At 40.4% G+C, this 24,800-nt stretch overlaps 1 protein-coding gene across 1 annotated transcript in view; it reads right to left on the bottom strand.

Moving 5' to 3' along the window:
* The window catches only part of fbxw8 (F-box and WD repeat domain containing 8), a 134,771-nt gene that overhangs the window by 95,144 nt on the left and 14,827 nt on the right, over positions 1–24,800 (bottom strand). Inside the window, exons 3-4 of the mRNA XM_078421751.1 lie at positions 24,026–24,190; positions 12,126–12,214 (exon numbers count right to left, since the gene is read on the bottom strand). Of these exons, the coding sequence (XP_078277877.1) occupies positions 12,126–12,214; positions 24,026–24,190 (254 nt within the window). The remainder of the gene's footprint in view (positions 1–12,125; positions 12,215–24,025; positions 24,191–24,800) is intronic.

Below are 24,800 nucleotides of genomic sequence, written 5' to 3'. Positions count from 1 at the left end.
CTTCTCCTCTAAGCTATTTCTTCCCTGAAGATTTTCTATTCTAGTTTAATCTTTATTTGTGCTTTTTGATGTCTGCTGCCGGACCCTGACGTGAGAGGACGCTGGCGTTGAGTATTAGCCGCTTTTCCGTCAGGATAGTTTGTCTGTTTGTCTCTATGTTAAATGTATTTGTAAAGCGCTTTGAGCATGTGATAAGGCGCTATATAAAATAAATATATTATTATTATTATTATTATAATAATATGGCACATAAGGTCAACTTGAATGTCAAAGGATCATGCAAAGACACTACAGAACATATTCTATTCAATATTCCAGTAGCCTGTTATACATGAACTCACCTGTCACTGCATTTTATCAACTAGCTGCAATATACTGTTTTTCATAGGCATCTTTACTTCATTTATTTATACCTCTCTTAGGACATAGAACAGGCAACTATCATAACCAGAGAGAAGTCCTCTTTGGTGACCCTCGGACTATCCTTGATCAGACTTTGCTGGCTTTAACTTGAACTAAATGTTATTCCCTCATCCTGTATCTATACACTAAAAATGGATCAATTGTAATCATGTATTGTCTTTCTGCTGAATGGTTAGCACGCAACAAAAGCTTTTCCCTGTACCTCGGTACAGGTGACAATAAACTAAACTGAACCTGAAGTACTGCACACGGACAAGCCCTTCATCCCATGATGTCCCTGTCAAACATAATGCCAAATTAAACTAATCCCTTCATCTTGCACATGATCTGTATCCCTTCATTTCCTGCATATTCTTGTGCCTATCCAAAATTCTCTTCAATTAGATCATCATAACTGGTTCCACCCGCAACCCTTGTAGCGCCTTTTGGGCATTTACCAATCCCTGCTTAAAAAACCTATCCTATACATCTCCTTTATACTTCTCTCACCTTAGAGCTATGCCCTCCAGTCTTTGACATTTCCACCCTGTCTACCCTATTTATGCCGCCTATAATTTTGTAAACGTCTGTCACGTCTCCCCTGTGCCTCTGATGTTCCAGAGAGCACACTTCAAGTCTGTCCTCTCTTTATAACTATTATCCTCTAATCTAGGCAGCATCCTGGTGAACCTCTTTTGTACACACTCCAACACCACAACGTCCTTCCTGTAATGCCAGAAGCAGCCTAACTAAAATTTTATACAGCTGTAACATGAACAAGTGGAAATCATGAACAATATGAATAAGCAGTAAGAGAAATAAAAAGGCAGATTGTTATTCAAACGGGATGGTATTAAAAAGTTTAGTACAGAGGGATCTTGGCGTTCTAGTGTATGAATCACAAAAAGCTTGCAGGCAGGTCCAAAAACTAGTTAAGTTAGCAAATGGCATTTTGGCCTTAATTGAAAAAGGGTTGGAGTTTACAAGTAGTGAGGTTTTATTGCACTTGTTCAGGGTACCAAGGCCCAGTTGGAATCTGCGTCAAGCTTAGTCTACCTACCTAAACAAAATACAGTAACAATGGAAGCAACACAAAGGAGATTCACCAAGCTACTTCCTCGAGTGAGAGGGGCTGAGCTATAGGGAGAGGTTGGACAGGCTAGGAGCGCAGGAGGCTGAGGGGTGATCTTATAAAGGTCTCTAAAATCATGTGGGAAATAGATAGGATAAATGCACAGAGTCTTTTACCCAGGGTTGGGGAATCAAAAACAAGAGGACATATATCGAAGGTGAGAAGGACAAGATTTAATACGAATCTGAGGGGGAACTTCTTCACGCAGAGGGTGCTGAGCATATGAACCAAGCTGCAAGAGGAGGTAGTAGTGGGAGATACTATAACAGCATTCACAAAACACTTGGCGAGCTACATGGATAGGAAAATTTGTGCCTGTATTCTCTGGAGTGTAGAAGAATAAGGAGTTATGCAAACATACAAGGTCCTAAGGGGGTGAATTCAACAGGGTGAATGTTGAGATGTTTTCACAAGTGAGATAATCTCAAACAACAAGGCATAACTATAAAATAAGAAAGAGGCCGGTCATTTAAAACTGCAGAAAGTAGAAATTTCTTTTCGCAGAGGGTGGTGAATCTCTGGAATTCTCTGAACTTACGGATGATGGAAGCTGGATCATGAGTATTTAAAAATGTAAGTGGATACATTTTGCGAGGAGTAGAGGACTATGGAGAAATGGCACAGAAGAGGAGTTGAGGCCAGCCTAGATGAGCCATTTTATGTGAAATGATGGGTAAGGCTTGGAGCGCCTGATGGCCTACTCCTGCTCTTATTTTCTTATGCTCCCTTTCTTTTCATTTTTCCTTCTTTCCCACCCACAAGCATCCCTATTGTAAAACAGCAGCTTAATGTTCACTGTTCTGTAGATCAGAATATTATACAAGAGGGTCACATTTTGGGAAATGGGTGTCGTCAGCTGAAAATTAGCCCCTTCAAGCTGCCAAATTCCAACATAGCCATAATTTCAGTGCACATGCTAGCTCTGTGGGATGACATTCAGCCCCCCAGACACATGCCCCTGTGCATTTTGCCCCTACATGCATTTCCTGCACCCAACCACTTACCTCCCCACCGCAGTTCATACACTTAATCTTGCCGCTATTGGAGCTCAAAGCTGCACTATCACTCCCATAATCCCTTCCAATCAACTAGTGTGTTTTTAATCAACCATTTTCATGTACATAACACCCATATCTTGCAAATCACATTTTTGTTTTCCTTCTGTTTGAACTGAACATCATCCTCAACATAAAATTCTAGAGACTTTGGGTCAGACAGAAAGAGTTGCCTGGTAGAACCATTCAACCTACACTAAATCATGCAATACGATCAGCATTTGACCAAAACATGACTGGAATACCCAAGGGAATTTCAAGCAATGTTAAATGTAACAAAAAAAGTTGCTGCCATTATTTTGTCACTTAGCAAACCATACTGGAGCCTGTTACACCAAAAATACAGTACAACAGGCTTCAGGATCTGGGTCTGTGTGTTACAAAAGATTTATTTGAACAAATATGAGACTTTGCTTGCTTGATGAAACAAATTATTTACTGATTTATTCCACGTGGTGGAGGGAGCAAGACCTGGCAGTGGACAACTACAGTTGATATTTATGAAGTACTTTTTAAATGGTTTTGAATTTCAGTAAGTTGAAGAAGAAGCAAAAGAAAATCTGGATTGTACAACATTGATTGAGAATGAGGTAACCACAGTCACAGTCTCAAATGGCAAGGATCAGGGGTTGACCAAGTATACAGCCACTTCTACCACTTGATAAATTTTTAATGATATACACAAGACGGTCTGAGCAGATGCTGGATTAAATTGGCTTATGTCAGACTGTAAACATGAGGCTCTATTGTCATGAAAAAAGTCACAGGACTGTACTGCCGTGCAGTTCATATTTCATCAGATCAATAAGTGAAATTCTGCTCTGTTCTTCTTGGTTGCACTCAGTAAATTAGCTGGGGTAAAAAAAATAGGAATCTCTCAAGGGAGTGGAAAGACCCGTAGGTTGCTCTTCTGAAATTTTCTAATTTAAGACAAATTAAATAAGAGACAGATAAAATTGAATCAAATGTTGACAGATTTTTATAGAATTATCATAAAACTAGATTTAACCCCATTAATGTGGCAGCTTTTAAAAGCATTTACAACGCATGCTTGCAACGAAATTGTCAGGTAAGTAAAACCACACACAGTGATGTGCGGCTATTATGACAGCGCATACAGTAAAACTAACAACTGTTTATTAGAATTCTTTAAATGAAGAAATCCTCAAGCTCTAATCACTTTTCAAAATTATATTCCATGTTATGGGTTTCAATCAAACAGGATGCAATTCAATAAATTTCATGTTTGAATTTTCTTCCCAATTTTCATCTGTCCTCTTTCAGGGATACCGATGCTGAATCCAGACCACTTAATAATAGAACTATAAGGTCATTCTTTATGTGTGAACAAGGATTGTAGATGTCTGTGGCAGAACTGCTATAATTAGATACATTTCAAGTATATAATATCTGCAGGTGTCAATGGCCCGCAAACTGAATGACCCTGAATTGGATGGAAGCACAAAAACCAATCATAGTAGCCCAACTGGTGGTCACTTGAGATCATTTACTACAACATAGGCCAGGGATCAGCAGTGGCTACTATTATCCTGAAAAGCTGACCAAGCACCGGTTGCCTTTACTCACAGGATAGCTGAGTTCGGCATTATTTATTTTACAGACCTCAATATGACTTGAATTTTTTTCTCTCCAGTTAACTTTTTGTGCAACTGTTTATGGAGATTTGAATCTAATCGATCAATATGATCCACTTCGTCCAATAAAATTAACCGATTTTCTCAACCAATGTCGCAGTACATTGGCACAACGTATTTGAGTGTTCCACACCGATCCATAATGAGTGGTATGATACTTTGGTGAGCTTTTCGTCAGAACTGTTTTGAGAAATTAAGAATGGGAAGCTCACTGACCTAAAGGCTTTTATATGCTGTTCCAGAACAACAACTAGAATAATATTATACCTGGAAATTAAACAAACTTAAAAAAATATATATGTTCACATCTTTGTTTTGCGTTCAATCTCATCCAGGCCACCTAAACTCCTATTGTCACCTCTTAGAGTATCCCTTAATCATAAGATACCCCTGGAAAAGAAAATTTACATTATCTTAAAAATAATAAATTTAGTCAGTGCAGCTGCCAGCCGAACATTGCTAGTAACTCTGTGCAAAACCTGGAAAGTACTGATACGATGCAAAGGAATACACTCACTTCAGAATAGGTTGACTTTTTCTGCTTCAAAACTTTCATACCTTATGAATCTGGTCAGGGAAAAAGTTGGGAAAAAACTGCCCACTCTGTTAACCATCAAAAAGTCACCTTTCTATAGATTCCTTTATTCATATTTTCAAGTTCACAGCTTTCAGAATTCAAACATCTATTGATCTAGAGATTTTGTGCAGCAGACATTTCAGCTATTGGAGTCATGGTAGAATTTAATTGGTTAAAGGTTGAATGGCATTATTTATTTTAAAGTCTTCAATATGATCTAAAATTTGAATTTTTCACTCCAGTTAACTTGGTGTGCGGCTGTTTATAGAGATTTGAATCTCATCGATCAATGTGATCCACTTCATCCAATAAAATTAGTCCACTAGCTTTGGCAATATTGGCTCAGATGAAAGATTAAGATTTACTACTTCCAAATCTCAGATGAATTTCAGTATCAGTCCTGTGAGCTTGTCAACAGTAGTAGATGCCTACGCTGGGAATGGATCAATATTTTGTTACACCTCCATGATCTGCATCAAGAACTCTCAAGTCAGGAAACTGAAAGTTAAAGGCGTCCCTCTTTAACTGATGTGTAGGAAGGAATTGCAGATGCTGGTTTACACCGAAGATTGACACAAGATGCTGGAGGGACTCAGCCTTAGTTACTCCAGCACTTTGTGTCTATCCTCTTTAACTGATGTTGAAAAGCCACCACTTGGTGGTACAGTTGAAATCTTTCTCCTATTTCACATTCCTTTGTGCCTGGGAGGTTGCTAACTATGCCAAATTCCAGATAGTTCCAGTCCTTGGACCAAAGTTTATTGTAATTGGCTGAGGTAAGTAAATGTCTTGTAAAATGTCCTCTCAACTGTCAAACACGACCTTGTTTTCAATGTATGTAATATCCAAGATGAGAAGAGACAGTGTACCAATCACCATAGGCATCACTGATAGTACACCAACATTAATCAAACAGATGCAAGACGTCCAGTTGTGAATCCTGGTTCCTGCCAAGTAAAGCAAATTAAGCTAAGGTAGCAGAGTGTGTAGGGAGGAACTGCAGATGCTGGTTCCAAGACGTGCAGGTTTGTAGGTTAATTATCTTCTGTAAATTGTCCCTTGTATGTAGGATAGAACTAGTGCATGGGTGATTGCTGGTCAGTGCAGACTCGACCGGCCATAGGGCCTGTTTCCACTTTTTTTCTCTAAACTAATACTAAACTAAAAGGCTTGGAGGTAAATTTGAAGGTAGTTTAGATTTAGGTTTATTATTGTCACGTGTACCGTGGTACAGTGAAAAGTTTTGTTTTGCATGCTATCCAAACAGATCAGATATAGCATACATAGGTACAATCAAGTCAAACTCAAGTACAATAGATAGGGCAAAGTGGTAGATACTTAGTGCAGAATATAGTTGTCAGCCTAGTAATGCATCAGTTCCATAAGCAAAGTTCAATGTCCCCACTAGGGTACAGGTGAATTGGACAGGACTCCAGTTTATGGAAAAACTGTTCAGAAGCCTGGTAATAGAGGGAAGAAGCTGCTCCTGGGTCTGGTGGTGTATGTTTTTAATAACCAGGATGGGACAAGTCATTGATTATGTTGGCTGACTTTCTGAGGCATTGTGACGTATGGATGTATAGTTTGGGAGGTGTTGATTAAAAAATGTTGTTGCAGTACATCTTAGATCAATGGTATGGCAGTGAATGGGGTGCAGCCTTTGTTGCCCGAGTGCTGTTGGGCTTCATTGCAAGTTCTTTAGGTTAGTACAAAGTGGAAAGCATTCCATCATCCTCTGGACTTATGCCTTCTTGATGGGAGCCAAATTCTTCAAATTCTTGGCCATGCATATCTCTAAAGATCTGTCCTGGATCCAGCACATTGTTGCAATCATAAAGAAAGCCTATCAATGCCTCCTTAGAAGATTTAGGTTTGGCATGTTGACGAATACTCTCCTGAGCTTCTACAGGTATACAGTCGAGAGCATATCGATTGGTTGCATCACTGCCTGGTTTGGCAACTTGAATGCCCAGGAAGAAACAAGACTGCAAAATGTGGTAAACACTGTCCAGTCCATCGTGTTACTGACTTCCCCACCATCGAAGGGATCTACGGGAGTTGCTGCCTCAAAAAGGCAGCCAGCATCATCAGGGACTCACTCCATCCTGGCTGCACCCTCATTTCACTCCTGCCGTCTGAAAACGATAATGTCCAAGTTCAGCAGCAGCTTCTTTCCAACAACCATCAGGCTATTAAACACTACATCCTCCAACCAAGCTCAAAACTACATAGACTTGCGGGGCATTGTTTTGTATTTGTACTATTAACGTTTTTTGTGTGCACTGCACTGCCTTTTGCTGTTTATTAAGGTGTTTATAGAATATTATGCTTACATATCAGTTGTGCTGCTACTAGTACGAATGTCATTTTCTGTTTCAGAATATGTGAAAATAGAACGTTCTTGCCTCTTGGTGAAAAGGCTTTAGGTATTAGAGGCAAGTTATACACCATAGAATCAGCTGAAAACCACTCAAAGAATTCCAATAGATTTTGAGACTTGGCCACCCCCTCCCTCCCCTCCCCCTTCATTTTCACCACCCCTCCAACAATTTGCTTTTCGCTGTTAAATTATATTGTCAAATAAATGGCAGTGTTCTACTGCCACTGCGACAGCTTGGAATGAGGCGCCAATAAATCTGGAGCAGTCTTTAACACTGCAATCAAAATATAATCATCTGTTTTCTAACATATCGTGCAATTAATTAATATCCTTCTTCAACCGTGTTGGGTACTTCACAAGATGGCAAAATGTGGTAAATGTGGTATCTTCCACTCGACCCTTTTCACTCATTTGCAAGTTGTGCACTTTATTTTCCACTGCAATATCCACCATGACTGGGAATGAGTGTATTTGTGAAGACACTTCTTGTTATTTCTTTGATTATCTACTACCATTCATTAATGCAATTGGAAGGACTTCAGAGCTTTGTCCTGATTGATTGGTTTTAGGATCTGTACATTCTATGGCATGGAGTTCTTGCTATTTACTAGTTTTACTGAGGTTTTACTGGAACCTCATTTTTAATAAAATGCTGTCAATGCTTCTGGCATATTCTTCAAGTTGGCTTCAAAACTCAGAGGTAACAATAACAACAGTAGTGGTTTATTCACAAAATGCTGGAGTAACTCAGCGGGTCAGGCAGCATCTCGGGAGAGAAGGAATGGGTGACGTTTCGGGTCGAGACCCTTCTTCAGACTGATGTCCACTACAACAGTAGTGGACTGCATCTCTGCTGCTGCGGGGAGACCACGCTATCTCATGGATGCCTAGTTTTGAGCTGTGAGTCAACGCTTCCAATTTATACCTATTCCAAGATGTTTGTGAAGAGGACTTTGAAAGGGCAGTGAACTGGGAAATCTGAGAAGGTTGGCACTATACTGGAGAAATCCATGAGCAGCAACAAACCTGGAGGATCTTGGCAAAAGGTATGCACATGGTGATTTTTAAATTTTTAACAAGTGTTCTGTAACCATATGCCAAATAATAAAATCTAACTTTTTCGCAACTAATGCCAGGCTGTATAGCTTATCGTTCCGTTTTTTCTCTCTCCTCTTTGTCCGGCTGCAGTACACCTGCTTGTATGCCAATTGAAACTACTATTTCCAAGAGAAATTACATTTCATACCCAGCCAATAAACTAGACAAAAAGTTGTTCATTTACTCCCTTCCTTAAAGACAGTAAGATCAGTACTCTCACCACCCTCACCTCCATCCCTCCCCATCTCCCGTATTTACTTCTAACGGGAAGTTAGTAGTTTCTACTTCTACGTTACTTTTAATCATTGAACGGAACCACAGTGGACAGAATACGCAGGGTCACTTAATCATGTAACTCTCATTCAATGCCCTATTTTGAATACTTTGTGAACGAGGCGTTAATATTTTAAAGTACAGACAAAACACAAACTTGAACAATACTGAACACTAGCATGTTTACAGTATAAAAATATCAACATAAGGTTCTCGCAAGTTTTATGTCTGAGTTGGAAAAATAGATTCACATTTATGCATCATATCATTTTCAGAATATCCCAAAGTTCCTTCTACCAAATTCAGTCCTTTTAAATGTAGTAAATTGATGAGGTTATACATATTAGGGAAGTTTTTTATAACTACCTTCGAGTAAAAGTTATAATATTCTAAACTAATTTACAAAAATAATAAAAAGTGAGGAATTCTTTCAAATATTCAAATTAATTAGAAATAAAAGTCAACAAAAATAATCAACATAGAAAACAAAAGTGCAATTTTAACATTATCACTGATCAAACAAATATCCTAAAAGTTTATTAGTAGCATGGTGCTGTCATGTTCTGCTCAGCAAACAATTGCAATGCATTAATAAAAAATGAAGGGTCATACAAGTTCAGTTTTAACATTGTAATAAAATACTTTTATTATGGACATGAACTTCAAATAGGGCAACCACATCACCACAAGGTCAGCTTTCAAAAATGTATGTCTGCATAATGATGCAACTGACAGATAAGCACTTCAAAATTTCTGAATACCTTCTTATGTGCTGATCAATCTCACATGGTGCTCAGTTCTGTACCACATTTGAATTCATAAAGGAGTTCATGCGTCAGGAAAGCCTTGAAGTGCGGATCTACCAACGTTGTGCAAGTAATTTTGGCTGCAGAAAACGTACTACAATTATGTGGTAACCGAAGGAGAAATTGGGAAACAGGCAAAAACTGATCTAAACTACTTGACCCTGTATCCTAATAAAAGTGATGAGAAATAACATTCTGAGACAGAAAAGAAAAATATATTCCCACCCATCTAATGACCACTCTAGGTCATTAAGAGCGGCACAGTGGCGCAGCGGTAAAGTTGCTGCCTTACAGCGCCAGAGACCGGGTTCGTTTCTGACGACGGGTACTGCCTGAACGCAGTTTGTACATTCTCCCTGTGACCACATGAGTTTTCTCCAGGGGCTCCAGTTTCCCCCGACACTCCAAAGACATACAGGCTTGTAGGTTAATTGGTTGTGGTAAAATTGTAAATTGTTCCTAGTGCATATAATTGAGCTAATGTACTGGGTGATCATTGGTCGACGCAGACTCGGTGGGCCAAAGGGCTTGTTTCTGTGGTGTATATCTAAAGTCTAAAGTAGCAGGCTCCAATTTGCTCGGTTTTCTCGGCTAAATTCTAGCTACTTAATATCTCAAAATCATATTTAGTCTCTTACATATTTACTCCTTCCTGATACATGAATAGCATTTAAGAACAAAACAATCAGTCTACGATCACGAAAGGCATTTGTTTTACTGAATTAAACTAAATTATTGTAATTAAATAAAGATTAAAAAATAACTCGAAACCTGATCATACTTGTTGCTGCTTATTAAATCAAAGCATCTAATATTCTGGACAACATTCATTGTGCTTTCATTTAACACCATTTTCCCTACTGCATTTCCATCCATGATGATTTTTAACATGATTTAGTCAACAATTTTTTTTAATGTAACAATTAATCAATATAAATTAGCAATTATGCCAGACAATATAACTTCAGCCTTGACATGACATTGCTTATGAAGCAATTCTCTTATTTAATAATGAATTAGCCTTCTTGAATCAGAGCTCAAGTGAAAATAATTGTCAACAATGCAAACGATAGGTCTTTCTTTGTAACATGGTTTAGTTTATTATTTTGGTTTTCCTCACCCAAAATGCCACATCTCCTTAAATCTGAGGAGATCCCTGCGAGTTCAAACTTTCTCACCAATAGACACGTTTAACTCACATACAACCTAGAATGAACAACTTTTCAACTTGTGTAATCAACTTTCCCCCCCTCACTGCAAGATGGTCGATCATATCCAATTACTAATGCGCAAATACCACATAAAATATTAAGAACCAATCTCCCAATTAATCAAGAGAAATAATGTGTAATCAAACTCAATTGATCCAAAGGCCTCTTCAACATAGATACAAGACAAAAATTTCAAACACATTAATCGCATATTCTTGCCATGGTACCAGAGATTAGGGGTACAATTCTCCTGCAGAGAGTAAAAATGCAAAATGTCAGCTGATATTTTAGTGCATGATTGCTGAACAAAAACAGCTTGTAATAAGCAGAATCAAGCAAAGCAATCACATTAAAGCTCTGTAATCTGAAGAGGATACAAGGACATCCCCATCATCATTCTTGGAGAGGCCCAGCACGTGAGAAACAAAAGCTAAGTTCAATTATTCACAGTCATGTTCAACAGGAACTGCCAAATGGGCAATCCAACCCAGCTTCGTCTTGAGGTCCCATTAATATTAGCATTCAGACTTCAGCCAATTCAATTCACTCTGTATATCAAGAGGCAGCTGAAAGCACTGGATGCGACAAAGACCATAGGACCAGCCAACCTCTTGGTTATAGCACTAAAGTCTCATGTTCCAGAGCAATCTGGGTTACCAAAAAGTAATGCAAAGTGTCATCAATATGGTTACCAAGCACCATTTATTTAAATATAACCTGCTCACCAAAGCTGAATTTGGAATTTGCCATGACTACTCAGATCATGATCTCATTACAATGTTGGTCATAACAAATCAGGAAAAGCTGAATTCCAGAGAGGAGCTTGAGACTAGCTGCCTTGACACCAAAGCAGAATTTGACTGAGTAATGCAACAAGGACCCTTGATAAAACTGTAGTCGATGGATATCAAGGGGAAAGCATTCCAGTGGCTGGAGTTTAAAAAGTATATAATATAAAAAGCTATTTCATCTGCCTGCCAAAGTGCATAAAGTATATTGAAAATCCAACATCTGCCTATCGTTTCACTGTAAACATTTAGGAACAAATTTTGATTTGTTCATTGATAATTTCACAAGTTTTCAATAGTAACTGCAGTTCTTTCATAATACTGATTGAGCTCTATTATTAAATGTAAAACTGAAGCTAATAAACACAGTACCCGACAACAAACAGAGATACAGAAACCCGACAAACAGAGATACAGATACAATTTCCCATTAGTTAAAGATTTTCAAATTTTCGTACTTTAAGAGAGATAATTCACCAGCATGGTAATTACTCAGCGATAACATCTACCACAGAAAATAAACCATAAACGAAATGCAAAATAACTCACATGTATTTTATCATACAGACAACTCGTAAAAAGTTTTTAAAAATCAAAGAATTCAGAAGCATTTTTAACCTCAAATATATTTGGTTCCCACCCCTCGATGAAATTTTGGCCTTCTAGCTACTACAGGGAATATGTTACTATTTAACATGCAATTCTTTAATTCTACCACAACACCATTTAAATACAAATATTTTCTTACCCAGAAACTATCATTTCATTGCATGAATGAACATCGCATAATATTCCTCCGACATCATAATGTAACTGGCTTGCAGCACCAATACGATTCTGTTGGAAATTAAAAGGTCTTATGGAACATCAAAAAAGTTTGAATTGAATCGTATTTAACAAATTTTTCTTTTGCAAGAAATCTTGGATTTAAAACAAATTAAAATAGTCAACAAAAACTGGATTTGTGTGTACAACTGTGATCCACACAAAGGTACTGAGAGCAAAAGAACTACTGCCTTGTCAATGCTGACATTATATTATATTTAAATGTCCAGTCTGGATACAAGATTGCTGTAAAGAGAGAAATTTGAACACTTGGCATTAAACATTTATGGCAGAAGGCATGTTATAGAAAATGTTTAAAATGTTTCCAGAGTCTAGGAGAGATGGAAAGGTAAAAAGGCAAAAAACAATTAGCATGCAGTGGCAGGGAGACAAAAAGATCCACCTCTGATAGTAGCAGAAAATATAATGTACACAGTAATCTAATCCAAACCTTTCTGTCATCATTGACATAAGACTGTTTAAATAAACCACTATCTCAGATGTCTGATGACAAGGCATGATGCTGTCAAAATCATTTTGTTGGTCATGGAAAATCAAGGGAGTTTGGCAGTGTAAAAATAATGTTTATGGTTAAATGTTACATATTATTTTTTTCAGCAGTGATGGTGGCTTATTTAGGTAACGCTATGGAGGTAAACAATGGAGTGGATTAGTTGTATTTGTCTTTGTGGCAGTATGAATATTGATCTCACTAGTTTCAAGTAACCCTTGCATTCCCTCTCTCTCCGTCCCTCCTCCATCCTAGTTATTCTGCTAGTTTCACTGTTTGCAAACTTTTGTTATCTCCTCCTCCACAGCCAACAATTGACCATTATGGACTCCTTGGCCATTGGTCCTGGCTCTGATTTCCTCTGTACCTTTTCATACCTCTAGTTTCACATCTCTCCCCTGACTCTCACTCTGAAGAAGGGTCTCGACCAGTAATATCACCTATTTCTTTTTTCCAGAGGTGCTGCCTGACCTGCTGAGTTGCCCCCACATTTTGTGTCTATCATCTGGTCAAAGCTAATCAGTTTGGCTTTGTTAGGGAGAAATCCTTTCTGACCAATTTAATTGATTTTTTCTCGAAGAAACAAAACCTATTGATGAAGGCAATGCTGTTGATATGGTCTACAGGACCCCAATAAAGCCCCTCACAAGGTCCCACATAGGAAGGTGGACACAAAATGCTGGAGTAACTCAGCGGGACAGGCAGCATCTCTGGAGAGAAAGAATGGGTGACGTTTCGGGTCGAGACCTTTTCAGACCGATATCAGGGGAGTGGGTGGGACAGAGATGGAATGTAGTTGGAGATGTTAAGACTGGTGGGAGAACTGGGAAGGGGGAGGGAATGGAAAGAGAGGGAAAGCAAGAGCTATTTGAAGTTAGAGGTCAATGTTCATACCGCTGGGGTGTAAGCTACCCATGCGAAATATGAGATGCTGTTCCTCCAATTTGCGCTGGGCCTCACTCTAACAATGGAGGAGGCCCAGGACAGAAAAGTCAGATTGGAAATAGGAGGGGGAGTTAAAGTGCTGAGCAACCGAGAGATCAGGTAGGTTAAGGTGGACTGAGCGGAAATGTTCACCAAAACGGTCGCCGAGTCTGCGTTTGATCTCGCCAATGTACAGAAGTTAACACCTGCAACTGCAGATACAGTAGATGAGGTTGGAGGAGGTGCAAGTGAACCTCTGCCTCATCTGAAAAGACTGTTGGGGTCCTTGGATGGAGTCGAGGGCGGAGGTAAAGGGATAGGTGTTGCATCTCCTGCGGTTGCAGGGGAAAGTATCTGGGGAGGGGGTGGTTTGGGTGGGAAGGGACAAATTGACCAGGGTGTTGCGGAGGGAACGGTCTCTGCGGAAAGCAGAAAGGGGTGGAGATGGGAAGATATGGCCAGTAGTGGGATCCTGTTGGAGGTGGCAAAAATGTTGGAGGATTACATGCTGTAGGCGACGGCTGATGGGGTGGAAGGTGAGGATAAGGGGGACTCTGTCCTTGATACGAATGGGGGATGGGGAGCCAGAGCGGAGCTGCGGGATATTGAGGAGACCCCAGTGAGAGCCTCATGTATAACAGAAGAAGGGAACCCCCGTTTCCTAAAGAATGAGGACATCTCCGATGCCCTGGTATGGAAAACCTCATCCTGGGCGCAGATGCAGCGTAGACGGAGGAATTGGGAGTATGGGATAGAGTCTTTACAGGAAGCAGGGTGGGAAGAAGTGTAGTCTAGATAGCTATGGGAGTCAGTGGGTTTGTAGTAGATGTCGGTCACTAGTCTGTCTCCTGTGATGGAGACGGTGAGATCTAGAAATGGTGGGGAGATGTCGGAGATGGCCCAAGTGAATTTGAGTGCAGGATGGAAATGATCGACATCCAACATAGAAAAACTGGTTCATATTCTACACCTTCTTCCTTTGAGTGGTAAACTATAAAAGTAAGCTTCACCTTCAAGAATGACATACAACATTTCAGCAACTCCCACTGGGGAAATAGCGAATGCTTATGACCATTTGCCTCACTCTATCGCAGTACCCTGGAAGCTTCAGAGGAGGGCATTAAAAAAAAGACTTCCTCAGCCTTGGCAAAGTTCTGGTCTGCAAACCATGTTGCAATGTCATTCCAACATATGCATTTGGGTGCTTTAAATTTTCCGTCACAGAAGCAGAAACGAAAAAAAATAATTGTAATGTCCTTTGCTTTTATAAAGATAGCTAGGTAAAAAACAATGGCCAAAATTTTATATCATTGTTTGATAATTTGATTTCACAGACCACCATAATTGAAAAGGTAGAAATATATGCTGAAGAATATTGAATTTCAATCTTATTTCAAAATCAATAAGTGATATTTTAACCAAAGCTCTACTGGCAACAATATGATAAAGATAAAATTATTTATGGGTACAAGTGTCATTGATAAATGAAGCAATAATTATTTTGGGGTTAAACTGCCTTCAGCAATTGATTGTCCAGATGGTGAACTACTAGCAATTTTATTGTATATTTTACAATTCAGAATAGTATTTTGCTTAGTTTATAAAGGGGTAAACACATTTCTTACTTTTGCATAAGATACAAAAAGCTAAACACTCATTGGAGGTGCACTATTTTGCTGAAGAAATCTAAAGTGAGAAAGTGCAAGGCACAAGACACACAAGGCAAGTCAGAAACAAGTTGGAATTAAGGATAAGAACATGCAGTCCATTTTTTCTTAAACAAAGGATTAAATGATAATCACCATTTTAATTTATATTATTAAAGATCATTTAGAGCAAATTATAATATATTACATATCCAAACAAGCCACATTTTGTTAAATTATTTAAAAGCAAGAACATTATTTATGATCAGTCTGAAGAAGGGTCTCAACCCGAAATATCACCTTCTCTCCAGAGATGCTGCCTGTCTGCTGAGTTACTCCAGCATTTTGTGTCATACCTTCGATTTAAACCAACATCTGCAGTTCTTTCTTACACACATTATATTTAGGACTATTTCTATATTCTAGCTATGACTATAGCCAATTCTTAAAGTAAGTACATTCTTGAAGTAAATTCTTAAAATAAAGTAATTCTTACAGTAAGTCCCATTGCCGAAATAAAAATCAATTATATAATTAATTCTATCTAAACCATAGATCTATCATGACAATGTATTCATTTTGGTGCGAGGTGTTATACATTTATGTGATTTCAAATTTAATGCCTCTAAAGAGAATTTCAAAATTAATGCCTGTAAATATAATCACACTTCAAAAATTCCTGTACTAATTTTTAAAGTGCAAAGATGACCACATTATTTGTTTTTGATCCTCTTATACTGATAGCTGCTCTATTTGTTGTGTGAGGGCGGCACGGTGGCGCAGTAGTTGAGTTACTGCCTTACTGCATCAGAGACCCAGGTTTGATCCTGACTATGGGTGCTGTCTGTATGGAGTTTGTACGTTCTCCACGTGATCTGCGTGGCTTTACTCTGGAATCTCCGGTTTTCTCCCACGCTCCAAAGACGTACAGGTGTGAAGGCTAATTGGCTTGGTATAATTGTAAATTGTCCCTAGTGTGTGTAGGATAATGTAACTGTATGGGGATCGTTGGTCGGCGCAGACTCGGTGAGCCAAAGGGCCTGTTTCCTTGCTGAATCTCTAAACTAAAACTACACAAGTAATAGAGTCAGTTGTTGTGCAACACAGAAATGGGCCCTTTGGTCCTCCACATCCGTGCTGACCTTTTTGCTGATCTACACTGGTCCATATCCTTCTATGCATTGACAGATGGCAACCAATCTTCTTGTTGTCCTTTGCAACTTCGGTCTTGCTCCTGAGGTCACTCGTTCTTTGCTGAGAAGCAGTGACCAGAAAACGATAACATGTGTAACACTCCTTTCAGCTCAGATATTGTGGCAACGGAGGAAGTGGTTCATCAGGAATAACTAAAACGGAAATAACACGCTCAGATTTACAAGCTCCGGGTTTCATTCTGAAAGTACGTATACCGAACATTCAGCCATTTTGTGACTGTGAAACAAATTCCGATGTGCAATTTTACCCATTACACCGCTCAATGCATTAAATAAATCCCCTATCAGTCCAAGCTTTATAGAATCTGTGGACTTCTCTGCCTCAGAAAGCAGTGGAGGCCAATTCTCTGAATGCATTTAAGAGAGAGCAAGATAGAGCTCTTAAGGATTGTGGAGTCAGGGGGTATGGGGAGAAGGCAGGAACGGGGTACGGATTGAGAATGATCAGCCATGATCACATTGAATGGCGGTGCAGGCTCGAAGGGCCGAATGGCCTCCTCCTGCACCTATTGTCTATTCTCTAGGACAAAAAACTGCAGGTGCTGGTTTAAATCAGCATTTTGTGTTTTCCTTCTATGCAATGCCTAATCAAGTGCCTGGAAGTACATATCTTAAATGTAATGATTGTGTCTGATTCCTACACCTCCTCTGGCAACGGGTTTCAGCCATCAGCCATTTTGTGTAAAAAAACCTTCCCCTCAAATTCTTTATAAACCTTGCTTCCCTCACCTTAAATTTATGCTCACTTGTTTTTGACACCCTTAACTTGGGAAAAAAGATTCTGGCTATCTGTACCTCTTATTATTTTAATAACCTTTATCAAGTCACCCCTCAGCCATCTTCACTCCAGGGAATACAATTTCAGAACATTGAATCTCTCTTCATACCCAAAGTTCTCCAATTCATGCTACAATGTAAAATGTGAGTCAATAGACAATAGACAATAGGTGCAGGAGTAGGCCATTCGGCCCTTCGAGCCAGCACCGCCATTCAATGTGATCATGGCTGATCATTCTCATGGCACCGCTAATTTGAGTATCACTTGGACAATTTATACAGGAAAGAAACCATTATGAAATACATAGACAATATTTCAAGTATACAAACTGTTCAGCTTCTATACCAAATTAAATTTGCAACTGGCCATTTCACTGGTATATTGATGCAGTGAGATCAAGAATGAGTGCTGATGAACTGGAATGCAACATATAAATCTGCAACTTCTATAAAAAATTATGAATATGAAATTTATGGACAATTGGGGCACCCCCAACATTAAGACCATCAACAATAATTCAGAACAATAACATTAGAGTGAATTCTAATGAATTTACTGAGCATACAACTGCGTTCATCTGTTTTTATTCTTATTTACTACAGCAGACAGTGATCAAATGTGCAATGAAATTCTCAATTATCCACAATCTCTGGGCATCTCTGGTTAGATTTAGCTCTTAGGGCTAACAGAATCAAGGGATATGGGGAAAAGGTAGGAACAGGGTACTGATTTTGGATGATCAGCCATGATCATATTGAATGATGGTGCTGGCTCGAAGGGCCAAATGGTCTACTCCTGCATCTATTTTCTGTTTCTATGTGTCAATGGGTGGTGGTTGCAGGGGCAGAATTGGTGGTGGAGATGAAATCCTTAGTAAATATTATGCATGTGATATTTTGTGCAAGAGTTTGATTCACTGAGCAACAAAAGATGTTTTTGTTTTGTTGCATGAGTGAGCAGCAGTTATGAAACCTCCTCACATGCACTGGCATTAATGAGGACATCCGCCAAACATATTTTCCTGTAGGTCAAAGAGTTTTTTTAATATATAGGATCAGAGAAATATCGTAGACTATTTCTGCACTCTGCTGTCCAATTTGCTAGCACAGTTTCATCACCATTTACAGATAGAAAAAAGCGGCTGAACGTTCAGCATGCAAAGAAGAATTGGAGGGGAGGTTACAAACAATTATAGCCATTTAAAAAAAAAAAGTGGCATAAATACCAAATTATAAATTAAAGATATCACAAAATGCTGGAGTAACTCAGCAGGTCAGGCAGCATCTCAGGAGAGAAGGAATGGGTGACGTTTCGGGTCGAGACCCGTCTCCAGACTGATGTCAGGGAGGCGGGACAAAGAAAAGATATAGGTGGAGACAGGAAGACAGAGGGAGAACTGGGAAGGGGAGGGGAAGAGAGGGACAGAGGAACTATCTAAAGTTGGAGAAGTCAATGTTTATACCGCTGGGCTGCAAGCTGCCCAAGCGAAATATGCTGCTGTTCCTCCAATTTCCGGTGGGCCTCACTATGGCACTGGAGGAGGCCCATGACAGAAAGGTCAGACTGGGAGTGGGAGGGGGAGTTGAAGTGCTCAGCCACCGGGAGATCAGGTTGGTTAAGGCGGACTGAGCGAAGGTGTTGAGCGAAACGATCGCCGAACCTGCGTTTGGTCTCGCCGATGTAGAGAAATTGACATCTAGAGCAGCGGATACAATAGATGAGGTTGGAGGAGGTGCAGGTGAACCTCTGTCTCACCTGGAAAGACTGTTTGGGTCCTTGGATGGAGTTGAGGGGGGAGGTAAAGGGACAGGTGTTGCATCTCCTGCGGTTGCAGGGGAAAGTGCCCTGGGAGGGGGTGGTTTGGGTAGGAAGGGACGAGTGGACCAGGGAGTTACGGAGGGAACGGTCTCTGCGGAACGCAGAAAGGGGAGGAGATGGGAAGATGTGGCCAGTAGTGGGGTCCCGTTTTAGGTGACAGAAATGTTGGAGGATGATTTGTTGGATACGCTGGCTGATGGGGTGGAAGGTGAGGACGAGGGGGATTCTGTCCTTGTTACGAATGCGGGGAGGGGGAGCAAGAGCAGAGCTGCGGGATATAGAGGAGGCCCTAGAGAGAGCCTCATCTATAATGGAAGAGGGGAAGCCCCGTTTCCTGAAGAATGAGGACATCTCTGATGCCCTAGTGTGAAACTCCTCATCCAGCATAGATGAGGGTGAAACATCCTCATCCAGCATCTCACACAGATGCAGCATAGATGGAGGAATTGGGAGTAGGGATAGACTTTTTGCAGGAGACAGGGTGGGAAGAAGTGTAGTCCAGATAGCTGTGGGAGTCAGTGGGTTTGTAGTAGATGTCAGTCACTAGTCTGTCTCCTGTGATGGAGATGGTGAGATCCAGAATGGTAGGGAGATGTCGGAGATAGTCCAGGTATATTTAAGGGCAGGATGGAAATTGGAAGTGAAGTGTATGAAGTCAGTGAGTTCTGCATGGGTATAAGGGGTAGCACCAATGCAGTCGTCGATGTAGCGGAGGTAGAGTTCGGGGATGGGGCCAGTGTACGTCTGGAACAGGGATTGTTCGACGTACCCGACAAAGAGGCAGGCATAGCTAGGGCCCATGCGAGCGCCAATAGCTACGCCTCTGGTTTGGAGGAAGTGGGAGGAGTCAAAGGAGAAGTTGTTACGGGTAAGAACCAGCTCTGCTAGGCGGAGGAGAGTGTTAGTAGATGGGGATTGGTTGGTTCTACGGTCGAGGAAGAAACGGAGGGCTTCAAGACCATCCTTGTGGGGGATGGAAGTGTAGAGTGACTGGACATCCATGGTAAGGATGAGGGAGTGGGGGCCTGGAAACCGGAAGTTATCGAGGAGACGGAGAGCATGTGAGGTGTCTTGGACGTAGGTGGGGAGGGATTTGACCAGGGGGGATAGGATGGAGTCGAGGTAGGTGGAAATAAGTTCGGTGGGACATGAACAGGCAGAAACTAATGGGTCTGCCAGGACAGTTCTGTTTATGGATTTTAGGTAGAAGGTAAAATCGGGCCGTGCGGGGCTGGGAACGATAAGGTTGGAGGCATTGGAGGGTAGAGCGCCAGAATTGGTGAGGCCCGTGATGGTGTTGGTGATTAAGGTCTGGTGCTCGTCAGTGGGGTCATGGTCCAAGGATAAGTAGGAGGAGGTGTCTGAGTGTTGTCGTCTGGGCTCGGTCCGGTAGAGGTCAGCACGCCAGGCTACCACAGCACCTCCCTTGTCAGCGGGTTTGATTACTAAGTCAGGGTTGTTGCAGAGTGAGTGGAGGGCTGCACGTTCAGGAGGGGAGAGGTTAGAGTGAGTCAGGGGAGTGGAGAATTTGAGGCGGTTAATGTCACGCCGGCAGTTGGAGATGAAAATTATAAATTAATCTGCCCACTAAGTAGCTAGTAAAATAAATTCTATATCAAATTTGCATACAATAGTAAGTACTATCAAAGACCTGCGTGATTAAAAGCTGCATAAACTCAAGTTCATCAGTTACAGAAGTTATGGCACACTAGAAAATATGCTGTCCACAACACTCATAAGTGGGAAAAAGCCTTCCCTATCTGATCAGTTAACAACAAATTAATGCAGTGCATGATTTTGAAACAAGACCCTGAGACCACCTTCTGACAGGTTCATTTTATGCCGGTTCACTTATGAGGCACTAAAATTGTCCTCAGTTCTCTGAAGCAGTTTGTGAACATGTGCATGGATAGAAGATGAAATGGCCATTTGGATGAAACATAAGGATGTTTCACTTACAGACAGTTATCCTATAAGTGCGAGTGTCTTCCGAAAAGGAAGAGAAAATAATTTAAAGAAATCTCAGCTACTAAATTTTGCTGCCAAAATAATTAACGTTCAATTAGTTTGAATTTTGTTGCATTTTATCCAGTATCTGTATACTGTGGACGGCTTGATTATAATCATGTATAGTCTTTCAGCTGACTGAATAGTACGCAACAAAAAAGATTTTCACTGTACCTCAGTGAATGTGACGATAATAAACGAAACTAAATCTCAATGTAAACCTATATCGTCTGGTTCTTGATTCCCCTACTCTAGATAAAAGACTCTGTCCCCTCATGATCTTATACACCTCTATAAGATTGCCCCTCATCCTCCTAGATCCAATGAATAAGTCCCAGCCTGCTCAACCTCTCTCTATACCTCAGGCCCATCCTGATGCTGTGACAACATCCTCGTAAATCTTCTCTGCATTCTTTCCAGCTCAACAAGACCTTTCCTATGACAGGGTGAACAAAACTGAACACAATACTCCAAATGTGGCCTCAACAACATCTTGTACAACTGTAACATAACATCCCAACTTCTATGTGCAGGAAGGAACTGCAGATGCTGGTTTAAACCGAAAATAGACACAAAAAGCTGGAGTAACTCAGCGGGACAGGCAGCATCTCTGGAGAGAAGGAATGGGCGACGTTTTGGGTCGAGACCCATATAACATATAACATATAACATATAACAACTACAGCATGGAAACAGGCCTGTCCGGCCCTACCAGTCCACGCCGACCATTCTCCCTGACCTAGTCTCATCTACCTGCACTCAGACCATAACCCTCTAATCCCCTCTTATCCATATACCTATCCAATTTACTCTTAAATAATAAAATCGAGCCAGCCTCCACCACTTCCACCAGAAGCCCATTCCATACAGCCACAACCCTCTGAGTAAAGAAGTTCCCCCTCATGTTACCCCTAAACCTTTGTCCCTCAATTCTGAAGCTATGTCCCCTTGTTGGAATCTTCCCCACTCTCAAAGGGAAAAGCCTACCCACGTCAACTCTGTCCGTCCCTCTCAAAATTTTAAAAACCTCTATCAAGTCCCCCCTCAACCTTCTACGCTCCAAAGAATAAAGACCCAACCTGTTCAACCTCTCTCTGTAGCCTAAGTGCTGAAACCCAGGCAACATTCTAGTAAATCTCCTCTGTACCCTCTCCATTTTGTCGACAGAGAGGGTACGTTTTCTCGACCCGAAACGTCACTCATTCCTTCTCTCCAGAGATGCTGCATGTCCTATTGAGTTACTCCAACATTTTGTGTCTATCCCAACTTCTATACTCAATACTATGAACGATGAAGGCCAATATGCCAAAAGCCCTCTGACAACCTTATCGACCTATGACACCACTTTTGAGGAACCATGTACTTGCATTCCTAAATCCCTCTGCTCTACAACACTCGGCAGAGCCCCTCTATTCACTGTGAAAGTCCCTGGTTTGACTTCCCAAAATGCAACATCTTATCTGCATTAAAATCCATTAACCATTCATCAGCCCATTTGCCCAACTGATCAACCTCGTGCTGTAATTTTTTATAACCTATGAGACCGCACCTGGAGTACTGTGTGCAGTTTTGGTCTCCAAATTTGAGGAAGGATATTCTTGCTATTGAGGGCGTGCAGCGTAGGTTTATTAGGTTAATTCCCGGAATGGCGGGACTGTCATATGTTGAAAGACTGGAGCGACTAGGCTTGTATACACTAGAATTTAGAAGGATGAGAGGGGATCTTATCGAAACGTATAAGATTATTAAGGGGTTGGACATGTTAGAGGCAGGAAACATGTTCCCAATGTTGGGGGAGTCCAGAACAAGGGGCCACAGTTTAAGAATAAGGGGTAGGCCATTTAGAACGGAGATGAGGAAAAACGTTTTCAGTCAGAGAGTTGTGAATCTGTGGAATTCTCTGCCTCAGAAGGCAGTGGAGGCCAATTCTCTGAATGCATTCAAGAGAGAGCTAGATAGAGCTCTTAAGGATAGCGGAGTCAGGGGGTATGGAGAGAAGGCAGGAATGGGGTACTGATTGAGAATGATCAGCCATGATCACAATGAATGGTGGTGCTGGCTCGAAGGGCCGAATGGCCTACTCCTGCACCTATTGTCTATTGATATCACCCACCTTAGTGGAATCTGCAAACTTACTAATCATGGCTTTAACATTCTCATCCAAAGTATTGATACAAACCACAAACAGCAATGGGTCCAGCACTAATCGCTGAGGCACATTAATCATAGGCCACCAGTCTCAAAAACAACCATCTACCATCCCCCTCCTCACCAGTCTCAATGAAGGCATTAGTCCATTGGTGCCAATGGTGGATATTTAATTAGAGACGCAAATTTTCACGAGTATGCATCAGGTGCAAACCTTTGCAGAGTAAATCTTCTACATTCAGCTTAATTCACATGAACATTTTCACTACAAATGCCCAGATGATGATAAAGAACCAGAAGATGTGTTTCTTATCCATGTTCCTCATCACCTACACCACCCAGAGAATACTGTAGCAAACCGTAATTCTTTCATCTGCTAAAATCAGTTAGGATAGATCATGTGTTCTTCACTTTTACTTGCAGTGGAAGAGTGTTGCTAACAAAAGGATGTGCTATTTAAGGGACCAAATATATTCTAAGTGAACTATATTAATCTGCTGCTTCCCAATTTGCTTCTTTAGGGTGTGGTAATCAAATTGTAAATGACTTAGCTAAAAGAATAAAAGTCAATTTTACTCAAAGTAAAGTAGCGACTATTTTCTGGGGAGCTTTCTCTGTTGACTTCTGTCGATGGAAAATTTGCCACAGAAATGTGGAAGTGTGATAATTGAAGTACTATTTTTGAATGCTTTCGTAAGGACATACTGCTTAATGTATTCATGCTTAAAACACTGTTCATAAAATAACTAATAAGACTTTAAGGAATTATGAGATTACCTTCCAGTTGGTCTGCAATGTTTGTTCCTTCTTCAGGGAATCTCGCAAGACTGCCTTCCAGCCCATGAAGTCACCAATATCTGCCTTTGTTTCGTACCCTTCCTTCAAGCAATGTTTATACCAAAGTACCTCATCCTCAGCAATAACCTTCCAGGTTTTACTCACCTGAAAAACAAATATTTTTTTTTTGTTATGAAGATTAAATATTCCATGTTGGTTATGGATATAATATCCAATTCAAACTTAGAGGAACATTACCATTACCTCCCCAATGTGCAACCAACCACACTTACGCTTACAACTTCAAGAAAAAAAATCAAAATGTCAATTAACTCAAATGATTCATCTATTTCTTAGAAGCCATTGTTTTTAAATACCATCATTATAAGAAGCTGTGTTTCACTGCTCTCTGGGTTTCATTAACATTATGAAAAATGGAAACGGATGAAAACATTGGTTTTGCAACTCCATCAAACCCGCAACTTTAATCTAATCATTAGTCTGATCACTTTTTAAATCAATGTAAGCAGATATCTTGATATTTGTTGAATTCAAAAGTTTTTCATGGAGTTTAAATTGAATGGACTGGGTGAGTTAAGATGATTATGATGAAGTCCATTCCAAATTTACAGATTGTTTCAGCATCATTGAGCTTACATCCTCTCTTTTGATTCTCCAGTATTCACACTCAAGGTTTCTCCATTGAGGTTCCATTCAGTGAAAGATCTTCAGAGATCTTTAATCAAATATTGCAAGATGAAAAGCACAACAGAAA

This window comes from Rhinoraja longicauda, chromosome 25 (assembly GCF_053455715.1).
Source record: "Rhinoraja longicauda isolate Sanriku21f chromosome 25, sRhiLon1.1, whole genome shotgun sequence".
NCBI classification, from domain to species: Eukaryota; Metazoa; Chordata; class Chondrichthyes; order Rajiformes; family Arhynchobatidae; genus Rhinoraja; species Rhinoraja longicauda.
This window is presented reverse-complemented; position numbering and strand designations above follow the sequence as displayed.